Source organism: Schistocerca gregaria, chromosome 5 (genome assembly GCF_023897955.1).
Source record: "Schistocerca gregaria isolate iqSchGreg1 chromosome 5, iqSchGreg1.2, whole genome shotgun sequence".
NCBI lineage: Eukaryota > Metazoa > Arthropoda > Insecta > Orthoptera > Acrididae > Schistocerca > Schistocerca gregaria.
In genome coordinates this window covers 224,352,647-224,373,198 of record NC_064924.1, presented here as the reverse complement: position 1 = coordinate 224,373,198, position 20,552 = coordinate 224,352,647, and the positions used below count along the sequence as shown (strand labels likewise).

The 20,552-nt window shown below is 40.0% G+C and overlaps 1 protein-coding gene across 1 annotated transcript in view; it reads left to right on the top strand.

Annotated features, from left to right (window-relative positions):
• The window catches only part of LOC126272342 (spatacsin), a 324,204-nt gene that overhangs the window by 269,905 nt on the left and 33,747 nt on the right, over positions 1–20,552 (top strand). The window contains exon 31 of the mRNA XM_049975137.1: positions 14,091–14,198. Coding sequence (XP_049831094.1) covers positions 14,091–14,198 — 108 coding nt within the window. The remainder of the gene's footprint in view (positions 1–14,090; positions 14,199–20,552) is intronic.

The following is a 20,552-nucleotide window of genomic DNA, read 5'->3' as shown; positions in this document are numbered from 1 at the left end:
TGAGAAAGGACTGGTGAATACAGCCAGTCCTCTGTAATCTTAAGCTCAGGGCATGCTTCAGAGACCACCATGTGAACCAACATCTGAACTTTGTGTCTGACAAGGAAGAGGGATCTTTGCTTAACCATTCAGATTGTGATGCTATAAACCTCTGTAAAAAAGACCTTAATCTCAAGGTGTGCTGCGTGCTGATGGGGCACATGGCTGTTGAGGCAGAACAATCACTAGTGCGCAACCTCTGGAGAACCTGCTGCATCTCAGTTGTATAAGGCTTACCCAGGCAAACAGGGTTCTGTGTGGGTAGACCCCCACGTCTCTCGCAGCTTGTGGGAACACAGTGGCAAATCAGTTACCTAGAAACTGTCGCGATGCAATGGGTGTGCCATCTGGGAATATTTACAGCCACTCCTCAGAAAGACTGAGGGAGGCTTGTCCTCCTGATGATCTGATTTCATTTGGTAATGTGGCTCAAGGAGTTATAAATCAGAATGTTTTCTAGTGATCAAGATGAAGGAGGGGACATTTGAACAAATGTCACCTTTATATATTCATAAGGATTTAGAAGGGCTTGCTGGTACTTTCAAAACTATTAAAAGATATCAAAATAGTTTCTTTCTTGTTGAAAACAACAGGTTAAAGCAGGTGTTACTTCTAAGGAAGTCCAAAAAATTGGATGAATATTTTATAGTTATCGAGATGCACAACTCCCTCAACTGAAGCAAGGTTGTAGTCACATGCCATGATATTATGTGCAAGGATACCTCAGAATGTTTGTATTGAACAAAGAATGCATAGAATTAATGGAGAAGACCGACACTTTCATTGTGATCTCCTATTCTCCATTGCTACCTGTGCACTTCAAGGCAGGTTCCTCCGATTTAGGGTTAGGCCTTACACACCTAGCACTGTGATATGTTACAATTGTCAACAATTTGGCCACACAAGACTGAGTTGGGAAGATGAAGCAACTTACAGGAAATGTGACTGCCTGTCTCCAGGAATATGTCATCAACTGCTCTGGGAGCTACTCATTCTGGAGTGGTGAGTGCTCCTTCTTCACTATGGAATGCAAAATTCAGAAAATAAAAGTGACAAAGTAGATCCCTTACAAATGCTGATGCCAAGAACTAATATAAGGTGACAAAGCCTCCACTCTTTGCCACTCCTTATGCTTTCTTAGTGAAGATATCTGTCACCAAGGTAAACACTGTGATGTTCAGCAAAACAGTACCCACCACTAGCACTGTATTTACACCTGTACCTGCCAAAGTAAACACAGAAGAGATTCAGTGACCAAGGAAACCATGTGCAAGAGAAAGGCAAAATTTTAGTAATGAGCTTAGAGAAGGTACCCTCAAAACAGAGTGCCTCCCAACTTCCCTTTCCCATTGAACTTGAAGGAAAAGGGGCATTGAAATTATCACAGCAGTTTACTCATAAGCTTTCTGGGTGCCATCAAATGTCATATGCTCACATCTGACTAATGGGGTGGACGTCATGAAGCTAGATGCCTCATCACCAGACCCACACAGCCCCTCCACTTCCCCTTTCTCTTCCAGTGCGTCACCATGTGCTTAACAAGGTGTCTCATAGCAGATGGGTCCTCCCCATCTGTTATGTTTTTCTATTCCCATGAATAAACATTTTTTTGCTAATTTTTATTATATTTTCTACATGTTTATCTGTTGGTATGTTATCAGGAGAAAGAAAACTGGTGTTCTACGGATTGGAGTGTGGAATGTCAGATCCCTTAATCGGGCAGGTAGGTTAGAAAATTTAAAAAGGGAAATGGATAGGTTAAAGTTAGATATAGTGGGAATTAGTGAAGTTCGGTTGCAGGAGGAACAAGACTTCAGGTCAGGTGAATACAGGGTTATAAAAACAAAATCAAATAGGGGTAATACAGGAGTAGGTTTAATAATAACTAAGAAAATAGGAGTGTGTGTAAGCTACTACAAATAGCATAGTGAACGCATTATTGTGACCAAGATAGACATGACACCCACGCCTACTACAGTAGTACAAGTTTATATGCCAACTAGCTCTGCAGATGATGAAGAAATTGATGAAATGTATGATGAGATAAAAGAAATTATTCAGATAGTGAAGGAGGCCGAAAATTTAATAGTCATGGGTGACTGGAATTCGGTAGTAGGAAAAGGGAGAGAAGGAAACGTAGTAGGTGATTATGGATCAGGGCTAAGAAATGAAAGAGGAAGCCCCCTGGTAGAATTTTGCACAGAGCATAACTTAATCATAGATGACACTTGGTTCAAGAATCATGAAAGAAGGTTGTATACATGGAAGAACCCTGGAGATACTGAAAGGTTTCAGATAGATTATATAATGGTAAGACAGAGATTTAGGAACCAGGTTTTAAACTGTAAGACATTTCCAGGGGCAGGTGTGGACTCTGACCACAATTTACTGGTTATGAACTGTAGAGTTATGAACTGTAGATTAAAACTGAAAAAACTGCAAAAAGGTGGGAATTTAAGGAGATGGGACCTGGATAAACTGAAATAATAAGAGGTTGTAGAGAGTTTCAGGGAGAGCATAAGGGAACAATTGACAGGAATGGGGGAAAGAAATACAGTGGAAGAAGAATGGGTAGCTTTGAGGGATGAAATAGTGAAGGGAGCAGAGAATCAAGTAGGTAAAAAGACGAGGGCTAGTAGAAATCCTTCGGTAACAGAAGAAAATACAAAAATGCAGTAAATGAAGCAGGCAAAAAGGAATACAAACGTCTCAAAAATGAGATAGACAGGAAGTGCAAAATGGCTAAGCAGGGATGCCTAGAGGGCAAATGTAAGGATGTAGAGGCTTATCTCATGAGGAGTAAGATAAATACTGCCTACAGGAAAATTAAAGAGACCTTTGGAGATAAGAGAACCACTTGTATGAACGTCAAGAGCTCAGATGGAAACCCAGTTGTACGCAAAGATGGGAAAGCAGAAAGGTAGAAGGAGTATATAGAGGGTCTATACAAGGGCGATGCACTTGAGGACAATATAATGGAAATGGAAAAGGATGTAGATGAAGATGAAATGGGAGATACGATACTGCATGAAGGGTTTGACAGAGCAATGAAAGACCTCAGTCGAAACAAGGCCCCGGGAATTGACAACATTCCATTAGAACTACTGACAGCCTTTGGAGAATCATTCCTGACAAAACTCTACCATCTGGTGAGCAAGATGTATGTATACAAACGCGAATTATTTACAGATGAATGGAAAAACTGGTAGAAGCCGACTTTGGGGGAGATCAGTTTGGATTCCGTAGAAATGTTGGAACATGTGAGGCAATACTGACCCGATGACTCATCTTACAAGAAAGATTGAGGAAAGGCAAACCTACATTTCTAGCATTTGTAGACTTAGAGAAAGCTTTTGACAGTGTTGACTGGAATACTCTCTTTCAAATTCTGAAGGTGGCAGGGATAAAATACAGGGAGCGAAAGGCTATTTACAATTTGTATAGAAATCAGATGGCAGTTATAAGAGTCGAGGGACATGAAAGGGAAGCAGTGGTTGGGAAGGGAGTGAGATAGGGCTGTAGCGCCTCTCCGATGCTATTCAATGTGTATATTGAACAAGCAGTAAAGGCAACAAAAGAAAAGTTCAGAGTAGGCATTAAAATCCATAGAGAAGAAATAAAAACTTTGCAGTTTGCCGGTGACATTGTAATCTGTCAGAGACAGCAAAGGACTTGGAAGAGCAGTTGAACGGAATGGACAGTGTCTTGAAAGGAGGGTATAAGATGAACATCAACAAAAGCAAAACGAGGGTAATGGAATGTAGTCATATTAAGTGGGGTGATGATGAGGGAATTAGATTAGGAAATGAGACACTTAAAGTAGTGAAGGAGTTTTGCTATTTGGGTAGCAAAATAACTGATGATGGTCGAAGTAGAGAGGATATAAAATGTAGCCTGTCGATGGCAAGGAAAGCGTTTCTGAAGAAGAGAAATTTGTTAATATCGAGTATTGATTGAAGTGTTAGGAAGTCATTTCTGAAAGTATTTGTATGAAGTGTGGCTATGGATGATAAATAGTTTAGACAAGAAGAGAATAGAAGCTTCTGCAATGTCGTGCTACAGAAGAATGCTGAAGATTAGATGGGTAGATCACATAACTAATGAGGAGGTTTTGAACAGAATTGGGGAGAAGAGGAGTTTGTGGCTCAACTTGACTAGAAGAAGGGATCGGTTGGTAGGACATGATCTGAGGCATCAAGGGATCACCAATTTAGTACTGGTGGGCAGCGTGGAGGGTAAAAATCGTAGAGGGAGACCAAGAGCAGATGTAGGCTGCAGTAGGTACTGGGAGATGAAGAAGCTTGCACAGGCTAGAGTAACATGGAGAGCTGCATCTAACCAGTCTCATGACTGAGGACCACAACAACAACAACAACAACATGTAACACCTACATGAAAATCTCAAGTTCTTATTTAGACCAGATTCCCCTTGAATTTGTTATTCATATTACTATTTTGCCTGCTTTGTTTCCGTTGGTGTAATTAGTTTTCATTTGGACACTCCTAATTAAAAGTTATAACTAATTGATGGTAGCACGATTAATAGGAAATTTTTGTGCTAGTCAGCATAAGTCCATATAATGACCCACACCAACAGAAATCAAAGCATTCTGACTTTCATGTAAAGTTCTTTCAGTTTTCTAAAACTGATTGTCTTCTGCAGTAGTTAACATCTAAGTTCTATGCCAATTCAATTTTTCATTGCAGTTTTTGTCGTAACTGCTGTTAGATTCCAAACTTTGACTACATACTTTTGGTACCTTATTTTTTTGTTCTGAAGATTTGCAGCAATGACTGATTAATTCAGTAATTAATAATTTCATGTAACTAATTCTAATTTGCAAAATAGTGCTCATTCATGTAAACAATGGGATTCAAATCTCATAAGGGTAATAGTGCCCATATATTTATCTAAATTTCTGATCAAAACATATTTTATAAATCAAAATGACATTATTTCTTGCAGTTCGTAAAAAAGGGGAAAAAACCAATAAAATACAATGTAGCTGATGTTTGAAGCATTACTTGTTTTTCAAAATAACAGTTTCTTCTTACGCCTGAATTGCCAGTTCACTATTGGAAAGCCTACAAGTACCATTTGTGTCAGTGGTGCTCTTGTTGTTGTTTCACATCACTATTATGTATCTTCTATTCATGAAAATACATGCTCTTGTCACCACCAAATTGAAGATCTCTAATTACTTTTGAGTGATATCTATAACCTATGTTAACGGACATTTTTAATTGAACTGTGATGTCATCAACAAGTATGTGGATGATCATTGTAATCAGATTGAGCTTTTGTTCGACTCAGTGATATGGGTTAAGAACTGAACTCAATGGACTATCCAAGTGTAATTGGCTTTAATAAACTAGTAAAGGACAGTGATAAATGTAATCTGTCGTGGTTTTTTTGTGAATGTGAACATTATTTTTTTGCCATAGTAGGAGATTCAAATTCACCACTGGACTGTGACTGTTAAATATTCTTATATCTGGCTTGTATGGTTGCACTAATAATCTGTCTGTAGTTCAAAAACTGCTCACCATAATTAAAAATGAGCTTCACATGGAATAAAATGTATGTGTCGTTGTCATCTTTGTGTAAATTTTTGAGCAAACGCAATCGTGCATTCATTTAAACTTTCAGCTTCTAGTTGTTCAAGATTGGTGCTAAGAAGGATGGAACTACAAAATTCAGGTCAGTTCCATCTCAAATCATGGGAGTAAATTAAAACTGCAGTGCTAATATGATTTCCAAATTTCAATGGAATATGAATGGATACAGGATCCATTTGTAAGGACTGAGACTCCTCATACAAGATGGACCTTTTTGCCTCTGTCTCCTGGAGAATCTTTTTAAAAATATGGATGTAGCTGTACTTACTGGGTATCACCTTCACAAGAAAGACAACCTTATTGATGACAGGATGAAAGGTGAGGTAGGGTTGTTTGTGAAGGACACATTCCACTCCTCACGTGCGCACTTAACACAACACTACAAGCAGTAGCTGTCAGGATGAAATCCCACATTCACGTCATCATGTTATCTGTATAGCTTCTCTATGAACCCATTGATGATGAGTTCCTAAAAGAACTTGCTGAACTACTATATCCATTTTCCTCTTAGGAGATTGTAATGCACATGGTGCACTCAGTGGATACAGCACCTCTTGCCACAAGGGTTAAATACTTGAAGATCTCACACAAAAGTGAAGTGAAGTGGAATGTCTATTGAAAAAAATGGACTTAGATGGCCGATAGGTGGTGTCAACACATGTGAAGTGCTGCAGTTGCCAAGGCAATGCCACCCAAAAGTCCTGAGATGAATGTTTTGACCAATGCTCTCATTGCAGGCAAGATGATTATGGCTGCATGGCCAGTAACCCATCATCCTGGTTTTTGCTACTGTTGTGTACAGTTGACATCAAGCTTGACACCAGATTCTCTCTACTCAATTATTGCATCATCTTAGTTTCTTGCTTGGTTGCTCTTTGGAGGCTGTTTGTTTGTCTTGCTTGTCGCTCACTTGCGAGTCTTTGAACAGTGCTAAGGAATTTCAGGACACATACTTGCATTGCCTGAACAATATTTCTCAGTGTTTCAGGTCATGAAAGACGCATTGCAGGGGTGGTTGTTGCTGTCATGCGCATTACCGAACACATTTTTCCTACTCAGGAAGTTAGTGTAATATCTAACACAGCTGTGCACTCAATCACAGACATATGCATGCTCTCGACTAGTTACTATTTACGTGTAGGCACTATGTGGTTGCATTTGAGGTTAGAATTCCACTTTTGCCACAAACAACCAAGACAGTCATTCCATTCCTGGGTGGCTAAGTTGCAAGGACTGAGATGCTAAAGTTATTTCACTTGTACAAATCCAAGATGCCAAGATTCTCATAGTGACTCTTTAATTTACAACATTATTCTTCAGCTGGCTCCAGAGTTGAAGGTATGCACAGCAGCACTGAAACTGGACAACCCATGCCTACAGGACATCTTAAGCACCAAACACTTATTTGGACTCATCCAAGCAACTAATTATCACTTTGTGGCAAGATGACAAGTTTCGGTGACTGAGGTACCACAGCATGCTCCACCCACACATAGCACACAGGCTGACCCCCAGCTGATAGCAATGACATGATTCATCAATCTCATGTGTGCATGACATCTGAAACTCCAGCTGCTCCACTACAATTGTCAGCAAGCACACTGCAGGGGGCTGTACAAATATTGCAGTCAGTAGCTCCTACAGGCCTCTCATGTGGAAATTTTACATAATTCTTAGGACTTCCTATCTGGGTGTCCACTTTTAACAGGATTCTGGGGGTTATGATTTCTTTGATTGCTAGTTTCTTTGATTAATCAGGCTCATCTAAATTGCCTCCACCTTCTCAGCACTTGGTAGCTCATGAGGACAGTTCCATCCCTCTTTAGGGTCAGTTCTTGATCGACATGGCCTATAGACAGGTCATCCATCACATCACCTTATTTGTCAAGGATCACTCTACAGCTACCAACATTTTTGGCTGAAACACAAGTATATAATTCGAGTCTTCTGTCACTGTTGAGGCTAAGATCATATCAGATGCAGTCCCATTCCAGGAAGTGGACTATTCTGTAGTAGGGGTACGCCTCAGACTTTAAGGCTGCATCAAGATCCACCCATATGCAGTGCCTCATTTCTGGCATGTAAGATCTACTCCAGTCCCACTACATGCAGCAGTCAAACAAGGATTCGACTGACTTCAAGATGCTGGGTATTCGAGCCTGAAAATCCAGAGCACTGGATCCTCCTGGTCACATACAGAAACAAACCTAGTGGCTTACACTGTGGTGGTTTCTTGGCCACAGTCAGTGCACAATTACAAATAGGAACTTCTCCATTCCACAGCCAGAAGACATCATCACTAGACTTCGTGGAAGAGAATACTTCTCAAAAATCAAGATGGTTGATGCATACACCACTGGCCATTAAAATTACTACACCGCGAAGATGACGTGCTACAGACACAAAATTTAACCGACAGGAAGAAGATGCTGTGATATGCAAATAATTAGCTTTTCAGAGCATTCACACAAGATTGGCGCCAGTGGCAACACTTACAATGTGCTGACATGAGTAAAGTTTCCAACCGATTTCTCATACACAAACAGCAGTTGACCGGCGTTGCCTGGTGAAACGTTGTTGTGATGCCTCGTGTAAGGAGGAGAAATGCATCACGTTTCTGACTTTGATAAAGGTCAGATTGTAGCCTATCGCGATTGTGGTTTATCGTATCATGGCATTGCTGCTTTCGTTCGTTGAGATCCAATGACTGTTAGCAGAATATGGAATCGGTGGGTTCAGGAGGGTAATACGGAATGCAGTGCTGGATCCCAACAGCCTTGTATCAGTAGCAGTCGAGATGACAGGCATCTTATCCGTGTGGCTGTAATGGATTGTGCAGCCACGTCTCGATCCCTGAGTCAGCAGATGGGTACGTTTGCAAGACAACATCCATCTGCACGAACAGTTCAATGACGTTTGCAGCAGCATGGACTATCAGCTCGGAGACCATGGCTGCAGTTACCCTTGATGCTGCATGACAGACAGGAGTGCCTGCGGTGGTGTACTCAGTGACGAACCTGGGTGCACGAATGGCAAAACGTGATTTTTTTGGATGAATCCAGGTTCTGTTTACAGCGTCATGATGGTCTTATCCGTGTTTGGCACGCACATTGGAAGTGTGTATTCGTCATCACCATACTGGCGTATCACCCGGCATGATGGTATGGCATGCCATTGGTCACATGACTCTGTCACCTCTTGTTTGCATTTACAGCACTTTGAACAGTGGACGTTAGATTTCAGATCTCTTACGACTCATGGCTCTACCCTTCATTCGATCCCTGCAAAACCCTATGTTTCAGCAGGTTAATGCATGACCACATGTTGCAGGTCCTGTACAGGCCTTCCTGGATACAGAAAATGTTCGACTGCTGCCCTGGCCAGCACATTCTCCAGATCTCTCACCAATTTAAAATGTCTGGTCAATGGTGGCCGAGCAACTGGCTTGTCACAATATGCCAGTCACTACTCTTGATGAACTGTGGTATCATGTTGAAGCTGCATGGGCAGGTGTACCTGTACACGCCATCCTAGCTCTGTTTGACTAAATGCGCAGGCGTATCAAGGCCGTTATCACAGCCAGAGGTGGTTGTTCTGGGTACTGATTTCTCAGGATCTGTGCACTCAAATTGCGTGAAAATGTAATCACATGTCATCTCTAGTATAATATATTTGTCCAATGAGTACCCGTTTATCACCTGTATTTCTTCTTGGTATAGCAATTTTAATGGCCAGTAGTGTATTTATAGCTCCCTTTAGATCAAGACTTATGAAACATTATTGTAGTTAATATACCTTCTGAATTATATTGAAACAAGCAGCTCTCCTGTAACATTGAATCTGCCAACACAATCTTGTATAGGTACTTGGAACAGGGAACACCATATATCCCAGCAAGCAAGAATTATGTAGATGATCTGTTTGTCACAGGAGCCTCCTGGCAACAACATTTGTAAAACACCAGCATTCACTCTATAACCTTGCAGGGTGCAGGATTGTGGTGCCATTTAGAGAAGTGTAGGTTTTTTTTGAAAGAGAAGTGGAGTGGGTCGTTGGCTACACAAAGAGGGAATCGAGCCAACAGATTGAAATATGGGAGCCATAGGTTCCCTATCCTGATGAGTGAACCTCCCAGAATTAAAAGCATTCACGAGTAAACCCAGCTATTTTTCCAAGTTCTTGCCACAGGCTGCTTACATCTTGCAACTCCTAAATTACTTATAAAAGATGGGAGATAAATACAACTGAATCCCAGCCTTTGAGCAAGTCGTTAACTAGCTAAAATGCATCTAAGACACATCTCATGCCTATCTCCCCCTTTCTCCCCCTAGTGCTGGAAGCCAACACCTCTCCTTAAGGCACTCAGATGGTACTAACACGCAGTAATGAGGATGACTCAGAATAGTCAGTATCACCTATGCTTCAATGGCTTTGATTCCAGCACAGTTGACCTACATACAGGTCAAAAGTGAGGCATTGGCATGCTCCAGCCTCCCAGATGGACGACTCATCTTCTCCAATGCTAGGTGGTGTTCTGAGCAGGTACAATTATACCATGCATATGATCCAATAGTGCAGCATTCATATGCTGATGCACTGTAATGTTTTCCCATGGTCTAGGACCCAGAATTTGATCAGCAAGAAACACTTAAGTTTCTACATCAACATTGAAAGGAAACAAGTGTTATGAAGCTTGCCCATTACAGCAGCACATGTCACTGCCACCACTCACCAGGACTCAGTCTTGTTGCAGATCTGCACTATGTCACCTATCAGTGGGCACAGTATTTTATCTGAAGGATGGGCAATGAGCTAAAGAGGTGGAAACACATCCACCGTTACTCTTTGTCATAGATGATGTCATTGTTTTGGACTCAGACAATGGCACACATTGGTTGGTTATTTCATCAGAATTTTAGCAACAAATAATGAGCTAGCTGCTCCAGAGACACTGGCGGATATCTTGCATGAAGACATTAGCTGGAAGCTGGTAGCACAACCACAATCTTTCACCTGCAGCAACCTTAGGACTGCATACACCTGGGCTTCATTAACCATTTTTGGGAAATATGTGGTTACTCGTTGTAGACTATGCAAGGTACCTGTATGTTGAAGCAAGGTGTCCACCATGAGAGAAGCCACTCTCAGCAAACTAGCTCAGGTTATAGTGATTGGAGGGTTACTCTTCACACTGGTTTGAGACAATGGGCTACAGTTCACAGTGGTCATCTTCAATTACTTCTGTGTGGCCAGCTGTGTAAAAGATGTCTTCAGCCCTCTGTTCCATGCATCTTCCAAAGGCAAAGCTGAATACTGGTTATGGACATTTAAAGTGCAAATGCTAAAAGTTATAGAATCTGCTAATACATCATCAGCCCTTGCACTCTTTCTTTGAGTACCTACAGAACCACATCAATCACAGCTCAGCTGAATTAGACTACACTATGGGAGACAGCTGAGATCTTTGCTTCTCCTTCTGACACCACCCTCACTAGAACCCTGAACTCATCACCAAGAGTGTTACATACCAGGTACTGCTCTCTAGGCTTGCTGCTATGAGAGTAACTACCAGTGGATGCTATTAACAATAGCCGAGACAAGTGGTTAGCACATAAATCAGTACAAATGTCAAAAGCAATAGTGTGCCACACACACATCCAGTTTTGACCTCCAATATTGGTTGATCCTTGCATGTGTCCATGGAAGGCTTCAGAACTCCTTGCAACACTGGTTAACAGTGATGTGTTGATGAAAGCCACCAGTCATGCAACACCAACCTCATTGCTATTTCTCAGACAGACACCAGTCAACTTGGGCACGAGCCCGCAACTAGTTAGTGAACAGGCTAGGCCATGCTCTTTCCAGGGACACTCTTAGTGAGGCTGAGATAAATACAATGGCATGATGCGATTGATCAGTGTGGTATTACTTATATCGTGTACAGTTAATATCTGTATTGTCTCTACCTCATTAGCATGTAATCTTTATTTGTCATTTGATTGCTCTGTGGAGCCTGTCTGCTTGTCATTTGCTTGTCCATTTCTTGTTGTCATCATGAGTATCTCACCTAGGTCAGTTGCCATTTATTGTTCTGTAAATCTCTGGATATTCTCAGTTCCTGCCCAACTTAGGTCTCGAGTTGGTTCTTTGCACTCGGTCTCCTGCAGCCTTGGTGCTATGGCAGTTTTCAAAGTATTGTATAAATCTCCAAATGTTTGCCTTTCTTCAGCCTATCTTCTAAGATAGGCGTCAAAGTCATTACTGCTTCAAGCGTTCCTCCATTTCTTCAAAACTCAAAGTGACCTTAATTGAAGTCAGCTTCTGCCACTCAGTCGTTTGTCCTGTAGATAATTTGTGGTAGTACTTCACAACTGTGACTTATTAAACTGCTGCTCACACCTGTCAGGACCTGCTTTCTTTGCTGTTGGAATTATTGCATTCTCCTTCAAATGTGAGTGTATTGAACCCCTATCATGGGCTCACGCCTATCAAGACCTGCTTTCTTTGCTATTGGAATTATTGCATTCTCCTTCAAATGTGAGTGTATTGAACCCTTATCATGTATTCTGCATACCAGTTGGAACTGTTTTGTCATGATGGTTCTCCTGAGGAATTTAATTCTGAAATAATGTTGTCTTCTCCTGGATCCTTGTTTGTAATTAAGTCTTTCAGTGCTCTGTCAAATTTGTCTGTCTCACAGTATTGCATAATCCATCTCATCTTCATCCACATCCTCTTCTCTTTCCACAATTTCTTCAGATATTTTGTCAGTAATCTGGTTAAGCTAGCAAAAAGCATGGATAGTAAAGTCACATTTGTTATCGCCAAAAACTTAGCTAAAAACTGGTACACAAAATTACACAAGCAATGAAAAAGCATAGAAAATAAGGCATATTGGAAAGTGTATGCAGTACAAACAATAAATCCCTTATAGGAAAAATGGATAGCAGTTTCATAAATATAATAAAAAAATTTGTGCGAGTACCTTGACTATTTCAGACACAACAAATGTAAAAAAATTAACAGTAGCAAAATATATCAGTAAAGCATGTCACGGTTTCCAATGATATGATGACCTAAAGTACTACACAAATTTGACACTTCAGACTTTTCCCCCTGTGTGCTTAATATATGGTTCTCAAGTCTTTGGATGGATCACATTGTATAAATCCCAATTAATATTTTGAGCATGTAGACATGGTCATCAAAGGGAGACTTCTTTCACCTTTAGGGCCCACTTATTTTGTGGAGAACTGTAAAGAAAAGCACTACAGTCAGCAGAATCTAAGTCTTTCTGCTTTTTGTATGTATGAGGGTGACATGATTGTGATGTGGACTCATGGAGTAAAAACACTATCCATGTTGCTTCAATGGATGTCTGCTCAATCTGAATATGTAATTTTTGAAGGACATCAAAAAGGATGACACTTTACCCTTTGTGGATATTTTGATATGAAGCAAAGTCGATAGAAAGTTAAAGCCCAGTTCATTCCACTCCATTGATGTATTTCTTAGTAGAACCAGTTGACATGTATATATTTGGTAATAATATCAAATAATGTGCGAGTGTTACATAAATTCTGATTTCTGCAAATCCTCAGAGCAGTAATGCCTTCCTTGTAAATAGGTGTTGTAAACTGATTTTCTCTGTGATGATGCGTAATAGCCTAAGAATTATCTCACAGGTCTCAGTGTATTGTACATTTCCACTTTTTGTGGCAAGTTTGTTATTGCCTCTTAAATAAAAATGTGTTTAAGATTCTTTTAGGTATTCCACATCCATGAGGACTATTTCATTTTGGATCTGTGGAGGGGACTTTAGCATCTCTCTTCTTTGTTTGTAAAAATGTATTATATTTTCTTGTTTTATGCCATATTGTACATTCTTAGTGAACCACTCACTGCAGATCTGTGGAATGAAAACTATATCTAATCTTCATTATGTAATATTCTGTTTGTGTTAATCACTTTACTGTTTCAGACTTTCTCTTGTTAAGTCAATGACTTTCATAATCCACTTGGGTTAAAAAAATATTAACAGATTGACAAGTTCTACTCATGAAAATCACAATTCTGGCGATGCACCCATAGTGTGTCTTAATTTTTTTTGTTTAAGATTTATGTAAAAATTTCAAATGCAACTTTTTAACTTATGTTCAATAATGTCTGGCATTTAATCTCATTTGCGTCCTGATTTAAATTTGTGTAAGGAGAATTTGATAGTTTTGTGAAATTACTGGTTCATTCAGATGTTAGTAAAATTCTGATTACAGATTGCAAAAAAAGATATTATCTTTAATACACTTGAGATATAACATAAGATTCCTATTATATCATTCTTGCTATCCTATGACGACCTTTATCTTTATTTGATTCTCACTGTGCAAAATCCAAATAGTATGATGTGGTACACATTCCTCTTTTTTTCCCAGGTCCGTTTACTTACTGGTGTTGGTCGATATATGGAAATGACTTACATTTTCCAGATACTGAAAGAAAATGCACATTTTGAACTTCTGCTTGGAAAAGGTCTTGACAAGGTATAATTCACAGTGCACAACTAAATTCATAATATTTAATATTGTGTTATGGTTAAAGCCTGAAAATTATCAAAATTAGCATCTGCACACTGAGATATGATTGTTAATGTAAATATCTTAGATGATCATCTGTAACTTCCAAAGCTGGAATTTTTATAGTCCAAATCAAATGATCTAATGTTTTACACCATTGTGCAATGTGGTGTCCACAATGCCCTGTTATCCTTGTGCTAAAATCCTCTCCTTCATTTTCTTTATGAAGTTCTCAACTCAAACTGAACTAAATACTGGAGTTTGGGTTTATCAGACAAAGACAAATGTTTTAACAAGAATATTTCTCTAGGTTTCATTTCCTAATCAAACACTCTCACCACTGCTTAAACTCATTCATTACCTCTGTTTTATGTTTGTCGGTGTTCATTTTATAACCTCTTTTCAAGATGCTTTCCATTTCTTTCAGCTGCTGTTGAGAGAGTCCTTTGCCATCTTTGATAGAACTACAGCTTCATCAGCAAATCTTCAAAAGTTTTATTATTCTCCCTGAACTTTAATTCCCTTTCCAAAATTCTTATTCGTTTCCTTCACAGCTTTGCTTAGTGTACAGATTTAATAACATTGGGGATAGGGTGTAAACCTGTTTCAATTCCTTTTCAACCACTGTTGTCCTCTCACAGCATTTGGCTCTTGTAACTGTAATGTGGTTTCTGCACAGGTTGTAGATAACCCTTTATTCCTTTTATTTATCACTGATACCTTCCAAACTTTGAAGAGCATATTCCAGGCAACATTGTCAAAAACTTCCTCTAAATCTATGAAAGTTATAAATGTGGATTTTATTTATAGTACAACAGTGTTAAATCTATTATGTGATTTTTTTGTTTTCATCACAGTGTACAGAAAACAGTTGACTGAATCATACTCTAAGCTGCGAGATTGATCTAGTTATAAAACATTCCTTGTAAGGTGAAATAAACAGCTTGATAGACAGTAATATACTACAGTATGTAACTGTAGCTGACTGCTAGATTAAATACTGGTGATTCAGCTATGCATTAAAGTTGCCATTGTAAAGAGATTAGGTAGGAGATGAGGTTGTATTTGAATTTTTATATGTGCCACACTCATTTGAATTTTGTCATCTAAATAAAGGGGCAGGTCCCTGTTTGAATTTACATTTGCACATTTTTTTTCATATTATAAAATACACTTTGTTGTGCTGGTAATGTCAATGGCTGAAAGCAAGGGGAAACTCCAGGCTTTATTTTTCCTGAGGGCATGTAACTGTACATTATAGCTTAATGATGATGCCATCCCCTCAACTAAACTATTCCAATGGCAAAATATTCTCCTATTTTTTATCTCTAGGTGGAGACAACTCACAAGAATATTGTCATTGCGAAAAACACATGAAATGTTAGGTCCCTTAATCATTTCGACAGGTTCAAAGTTCAAGTTAGATATAGTGAGAGCTAATGAAGCACAGGGGAAAAGAGAGCTGTGGTCAGATTAACGCAGGGTTATAAAAACATAATCAAATAGGGATAATGCTGGATTAGGACTAATAACCAGTAAGAAAATAGGAATGGAGTAGTATGAGCAGCATGGTGAGTGTGTTATAGTAACCATAAAAGACAGGAAGCCAGCATTCACCACAGTTTATATGTCACAAGTTCATATGCCTACAAGCTCCACAGATCATGAAGAGATTGAAACAATGTGTGATGAGTGAGAAGAAATTATTCTTACAGTTTAAGGGAGACAAAAATTTAATTGTGATGGGGACTAGGATCAAAAAGTAGAAAAGCAAGGAGAAGGAAAAACGGAAGGAGAGCATGGATTGGAAGAAAAGAATGAAAGGAGAATCCACATAGTAGACTTTTGCAAAGACCATAATTCATTAACTGCCAGGAATCATTGAAGAATGTTGTACTGGATGGTTTTAACGAAACTGATGGTGTTCCCAGTGCTTCAGTGTGTGCTGTATACATCACAGGAAGCTGAAACACCATAAATATGTTCCACATTGATCAGTGAGCTTTTGGAGTATGCTGAAGACAATAATAATATAACTTTCTGCCACCAGATAAAAAGAAAAGTGCTGTAAGCAGTTCGAATGTGGTGTAGGTGCAGGGAAAGTGGAGGAATGGTCAAACACGTGATATCAGTGGTTCCAGCACATTTATTAGCATATAGTCACAAGTTACATGTGTTCAGTACGGTTTCTTGACTGAGCAACATGCTGCATCCTTAATACAGTCTGGTTGACATTTGCTCGCAGCATATCCAGTGTAATCAGAGCGTTATGTTTTCGTATGCTACATTTCTGATCAGAAAGCATCTGGATACATCCCTGATAGTCATAATCTTTCAGATATCCCCAGAACCAGGAGTAACATGGATTTAAGTTGGGAGATGTGGAAGACCACACATCTTGAAATTTCTGCCTAGAGCTGTTGCGGTCATTGTTAAACATTTGTCAAAGCAAATCTTTGAACTGGCAAGTTACATGTGGAGTCATCCCATCTTGCATGAAAATAGTGGTGTGGTCACAGATGCGTTCTTGCAAGCTGGAATTGTGTTGCACAAGAAGGTCATTATAATGCATGGATATCACTGTTCACTTGGAAGGCCTGTGAGATGTCATCTCCTCAAAGGGACCAAGAATAAAGAACCTTGTGAAATCACACCACTTAGTCACCTGAGTTTCTGAGGATTCACAGAACCAGGCAGATTAAAATTTGCCTCGTCCACCCAAAGAATATACCCCAGCCAAACGTCTTTCCTTCTATGTGTGCCAATAAATGAAGGGCAAAGTCACGGCATTGTAGCCTATCTTGGAGCTTCAATTGATGCACATTCTGAATCTTGTAGGGATACCAGTGTAAAATGTGCCACAAAATTTTGAACTGATGACTAGGCAAGAGAGAATTCTGTGTGACAACTCAAGCACTGGATGCAGAATTCAAGGGATTTCCTGCATGGTTGGCTTTAGCTATAGCATATTCAACAACAGCTGCCATGGTAATGGGGCACCTCCCTTTCCCAGCTGCACCACCTAATTCACCTGTTTCTTCAAATTTGTTAATTGTATTCTTTAGTCCATTTATTGGTGTGGAGCCTCTTTGCAGCTGTTTCTGTCAGTGATATTCTTGCTATTATTGCTGCTGTTCAGGTAACACAATTTTACCAACAATGCAGAATCTTTCTTCTCAGTAGCCATTGCATTTTGTACAGACAGCTTCAAACTTCTTAACCTTTTACACCAATAGTCACTTCACAAAAGAAGTTAATATGCATTTCCAAGTGACAGACAGCATACTGGCATCAAAACAGGAAACATTTCGCACACTGACTGGTTATAGTGCCATATTTTCACCTGGTGGCAGAAAGTGGAACTATTATTTGTCCAACATATTTTGCAAGCACACCGATTGATTCAAGCAGGAGAAAGGAATACCGTAGAAGATGAATGGGTGGCTTCAAGAGATGACATAGTGATGACAGCTGAGAATCAGATAGACAAAAAGGCAAGGTTTGGTAGAAGTCCTTGGATATCACAGAAGAATTTAATTGATAACCTGATGAAATATAAAATAGCAGCAATGGAAGCAGGCAATAGAAAATACAGATATCTAAAATGTGAGATTGACAGAAAGTGGAGATGTCTAAGGAATGGTTAAAGTGCAAATGCAAGGCTGTAGAGTCATAATGGCTTGTGAAAGATAAGTGTCACCTGTGAAAGCACATGGTAAGCTGGTCATAAGCAAAGAAGAACAGAACATCATAGAAGGGCCGCACATGAGAAATGAACTTTATGTCCATGTTGCAGAAAGGAGATAGAAAGTAAATGGAAATGAAGTAGAGATATTATATGGTGAGAAAAATTTGACAGAGCATAGAAAGATTTAACTCGAAGCTAGATCCCTGAAGTAGTTGGCTTTTCCTCAGTCCCCAAGGATCCAAATTGCAGATATACACTTGAGGACAAATCTAATGCAACAATTATTCCATATCATCTCAGTTCATGTGAAGGCAGCCATCAGCATGTCTGCTTGTCAAAGCCTGTACCTGTTCAAATATCCCAAGTATGTTCTGAATGCATTGACAACCATCCTTATTGTGTTCCCAAAGTTCATCAGCACTATCAACAGGCCCAGATTACTCCAAAATGTTTAAATACACAAAAAAATCCAATGGATTGAAGTTGGGGAACCTGGAAGGCCATGGGATTGGAGGGCCATGCCCAATACACTTGTTGAAATGCCATTTACCAGTAGCAAGGTATCCGAATGATGATAAAATCAAATTAGGGCAGTTTATCATAATGTAATTTATGCCTCATTTGCAGTGTTTTGAAATGAAGGTAACTTTAGACATTAACAGTGTTGCAACATTGGCATGACTGCATTGTGGGTACATCATATCAGGAAAACCATTGGCTTCTAGATCTATCTTTATTATGATTATTCGTTTGTTTTATTGTCCTCTATTCACCAATTTCACTAGTACCTATAATAGTCAAATATCCTGTATATGACACAGGAAGAATACTAATAAAGAGATAGAGGGGCTGGCCAGTACTTACCTCAGCTCAGTACAGCCGATAGATACACAAAAAACAACCGAAAATATACGTTCCTAGCTTTCGGAATAAATGTTCCTTCATCAGGGAGGAGAGAGGGGAAAGAAAGGGAAGAAGGGAAAGTGGATTTAATTAGTCACAACCCAGGTTATGAAGCAACAGGGAACATCCTTGGTACCCTCCCTGTTTTCCTTTCCCTGTTGCTTCATAACCTGGGTTGTGAGTAACTAAATCCACTTTCCCTTCTTCTCTTTCTTTCCCCTCTCTCCTCCATGATGAAGGAACATTTATTCCAAAAGCTAGGAACGTATATTTTCAGTTGTTTTTTGTGTATCTATCAGCTGTCCTGAGCTGAGGTATGTACTGGCCAGCCCCTCTATCTCTTTGTTAGTATTTGTTTCACATCTTTATACAGGAGGAATACTGTCAGACTTCAAGAAGCAATTTAATAATTCAAATTACAAAGAAGACAAGTGCTGACAATGTGATTATTACCAAATTATTGGTTTAATAAGACATGGTTGCAAATGATTTTCAGAAGAATGGTAAAACTTGGAATATTAGTGTGCTTTCCAGAAAGAATGTAGGAACAACCTTACAACATTTCTTAGAAGATATGTTGAAGAAAGGCAAAACTACATGCTGTAGCTAGAACAAACACTGTCTTTGGAACATAGTACTTTATAGAGCAACACGTAAGATACAGGTTGCACATAGCATTGAACACATTGACTGGACAGCAGTAACACAGGGTAGAAAATAGGCTGAGCACTCGTTTGCAGTCATTTAAATAATACAGTTTCATTGGCAGCTCACCAGAATGCACCTGGGGGCCGATCCAAGTGGCGTTTGTAAGCAGGCCTGTGAACTGTATGGACACACAATCTCTGAAATGCATGTGACATGAGTGAAGGTACATCACTCCTCCCTTCAAGGGGTACAGAAAAACACTAGATACAGAAAAATACATTGTTAAAAAAAAGTGCAAAGTACAGAAAAACCAAGGTACATAAAAAAAGTACTGCTACTGGAAAAATCACTGGTACCATGCAGAAGAAGGAAATAAAATAGTTCTGATCTCACAAGGCCCTCAGATTATGTCATGCAAAACGCCAGTGACTGCGCTGACATCCCTTTCATCACCCAAAGGCGGTGGCTACTGCAGCATGTGGCAGGCAGGCGCCGGAAAATAGGGGCGGGAGTGATGAGGGGTGGTTTGCCCACCGCCTCCTTCTCGTGAGAGGCCATAGGGCAAGACCGGGGATAGCAGCCTAGGAGTGGGCATAGAGGCAGGAGCCCCAGACAGCGATCTACCAGGCAGTGATCTACCAGGCAGTGACCCCCACTGTGATGCTAACTGGATCGCCTGCGATACAGGAACAGGCATCGGCAATGTGAGAGGTGTTGGATGCTCCAGAACAGAATCCTCAGGGAATGACCGCAGCTTGTCAAAGTGACAGGACGTCCACCCTCAGGAGTGCAGACGAAGCACAGGCACTGGCCCCAGTGAGGCTCAATTATGGTAGGAACCCAGTTCAGGCAGTGCCTGAAACCACAAGCCCAGACACATACAACTAGCCAGAACCATCATGCAGCCACTGATGCCTGTGGGCATGTCATCAGTTGCAGCAGGTGAAGAGGATCCATACTTGGCATACATGTTGCCACTCTGCTGGACTCTTGTACCTCACGTGAATGAGACAGTACACAAAAAAAAAAAAAGAAGAAGAAGAAGAAACAGTCTAAAGAAGCTTCAGGGGACCTGCCAGATA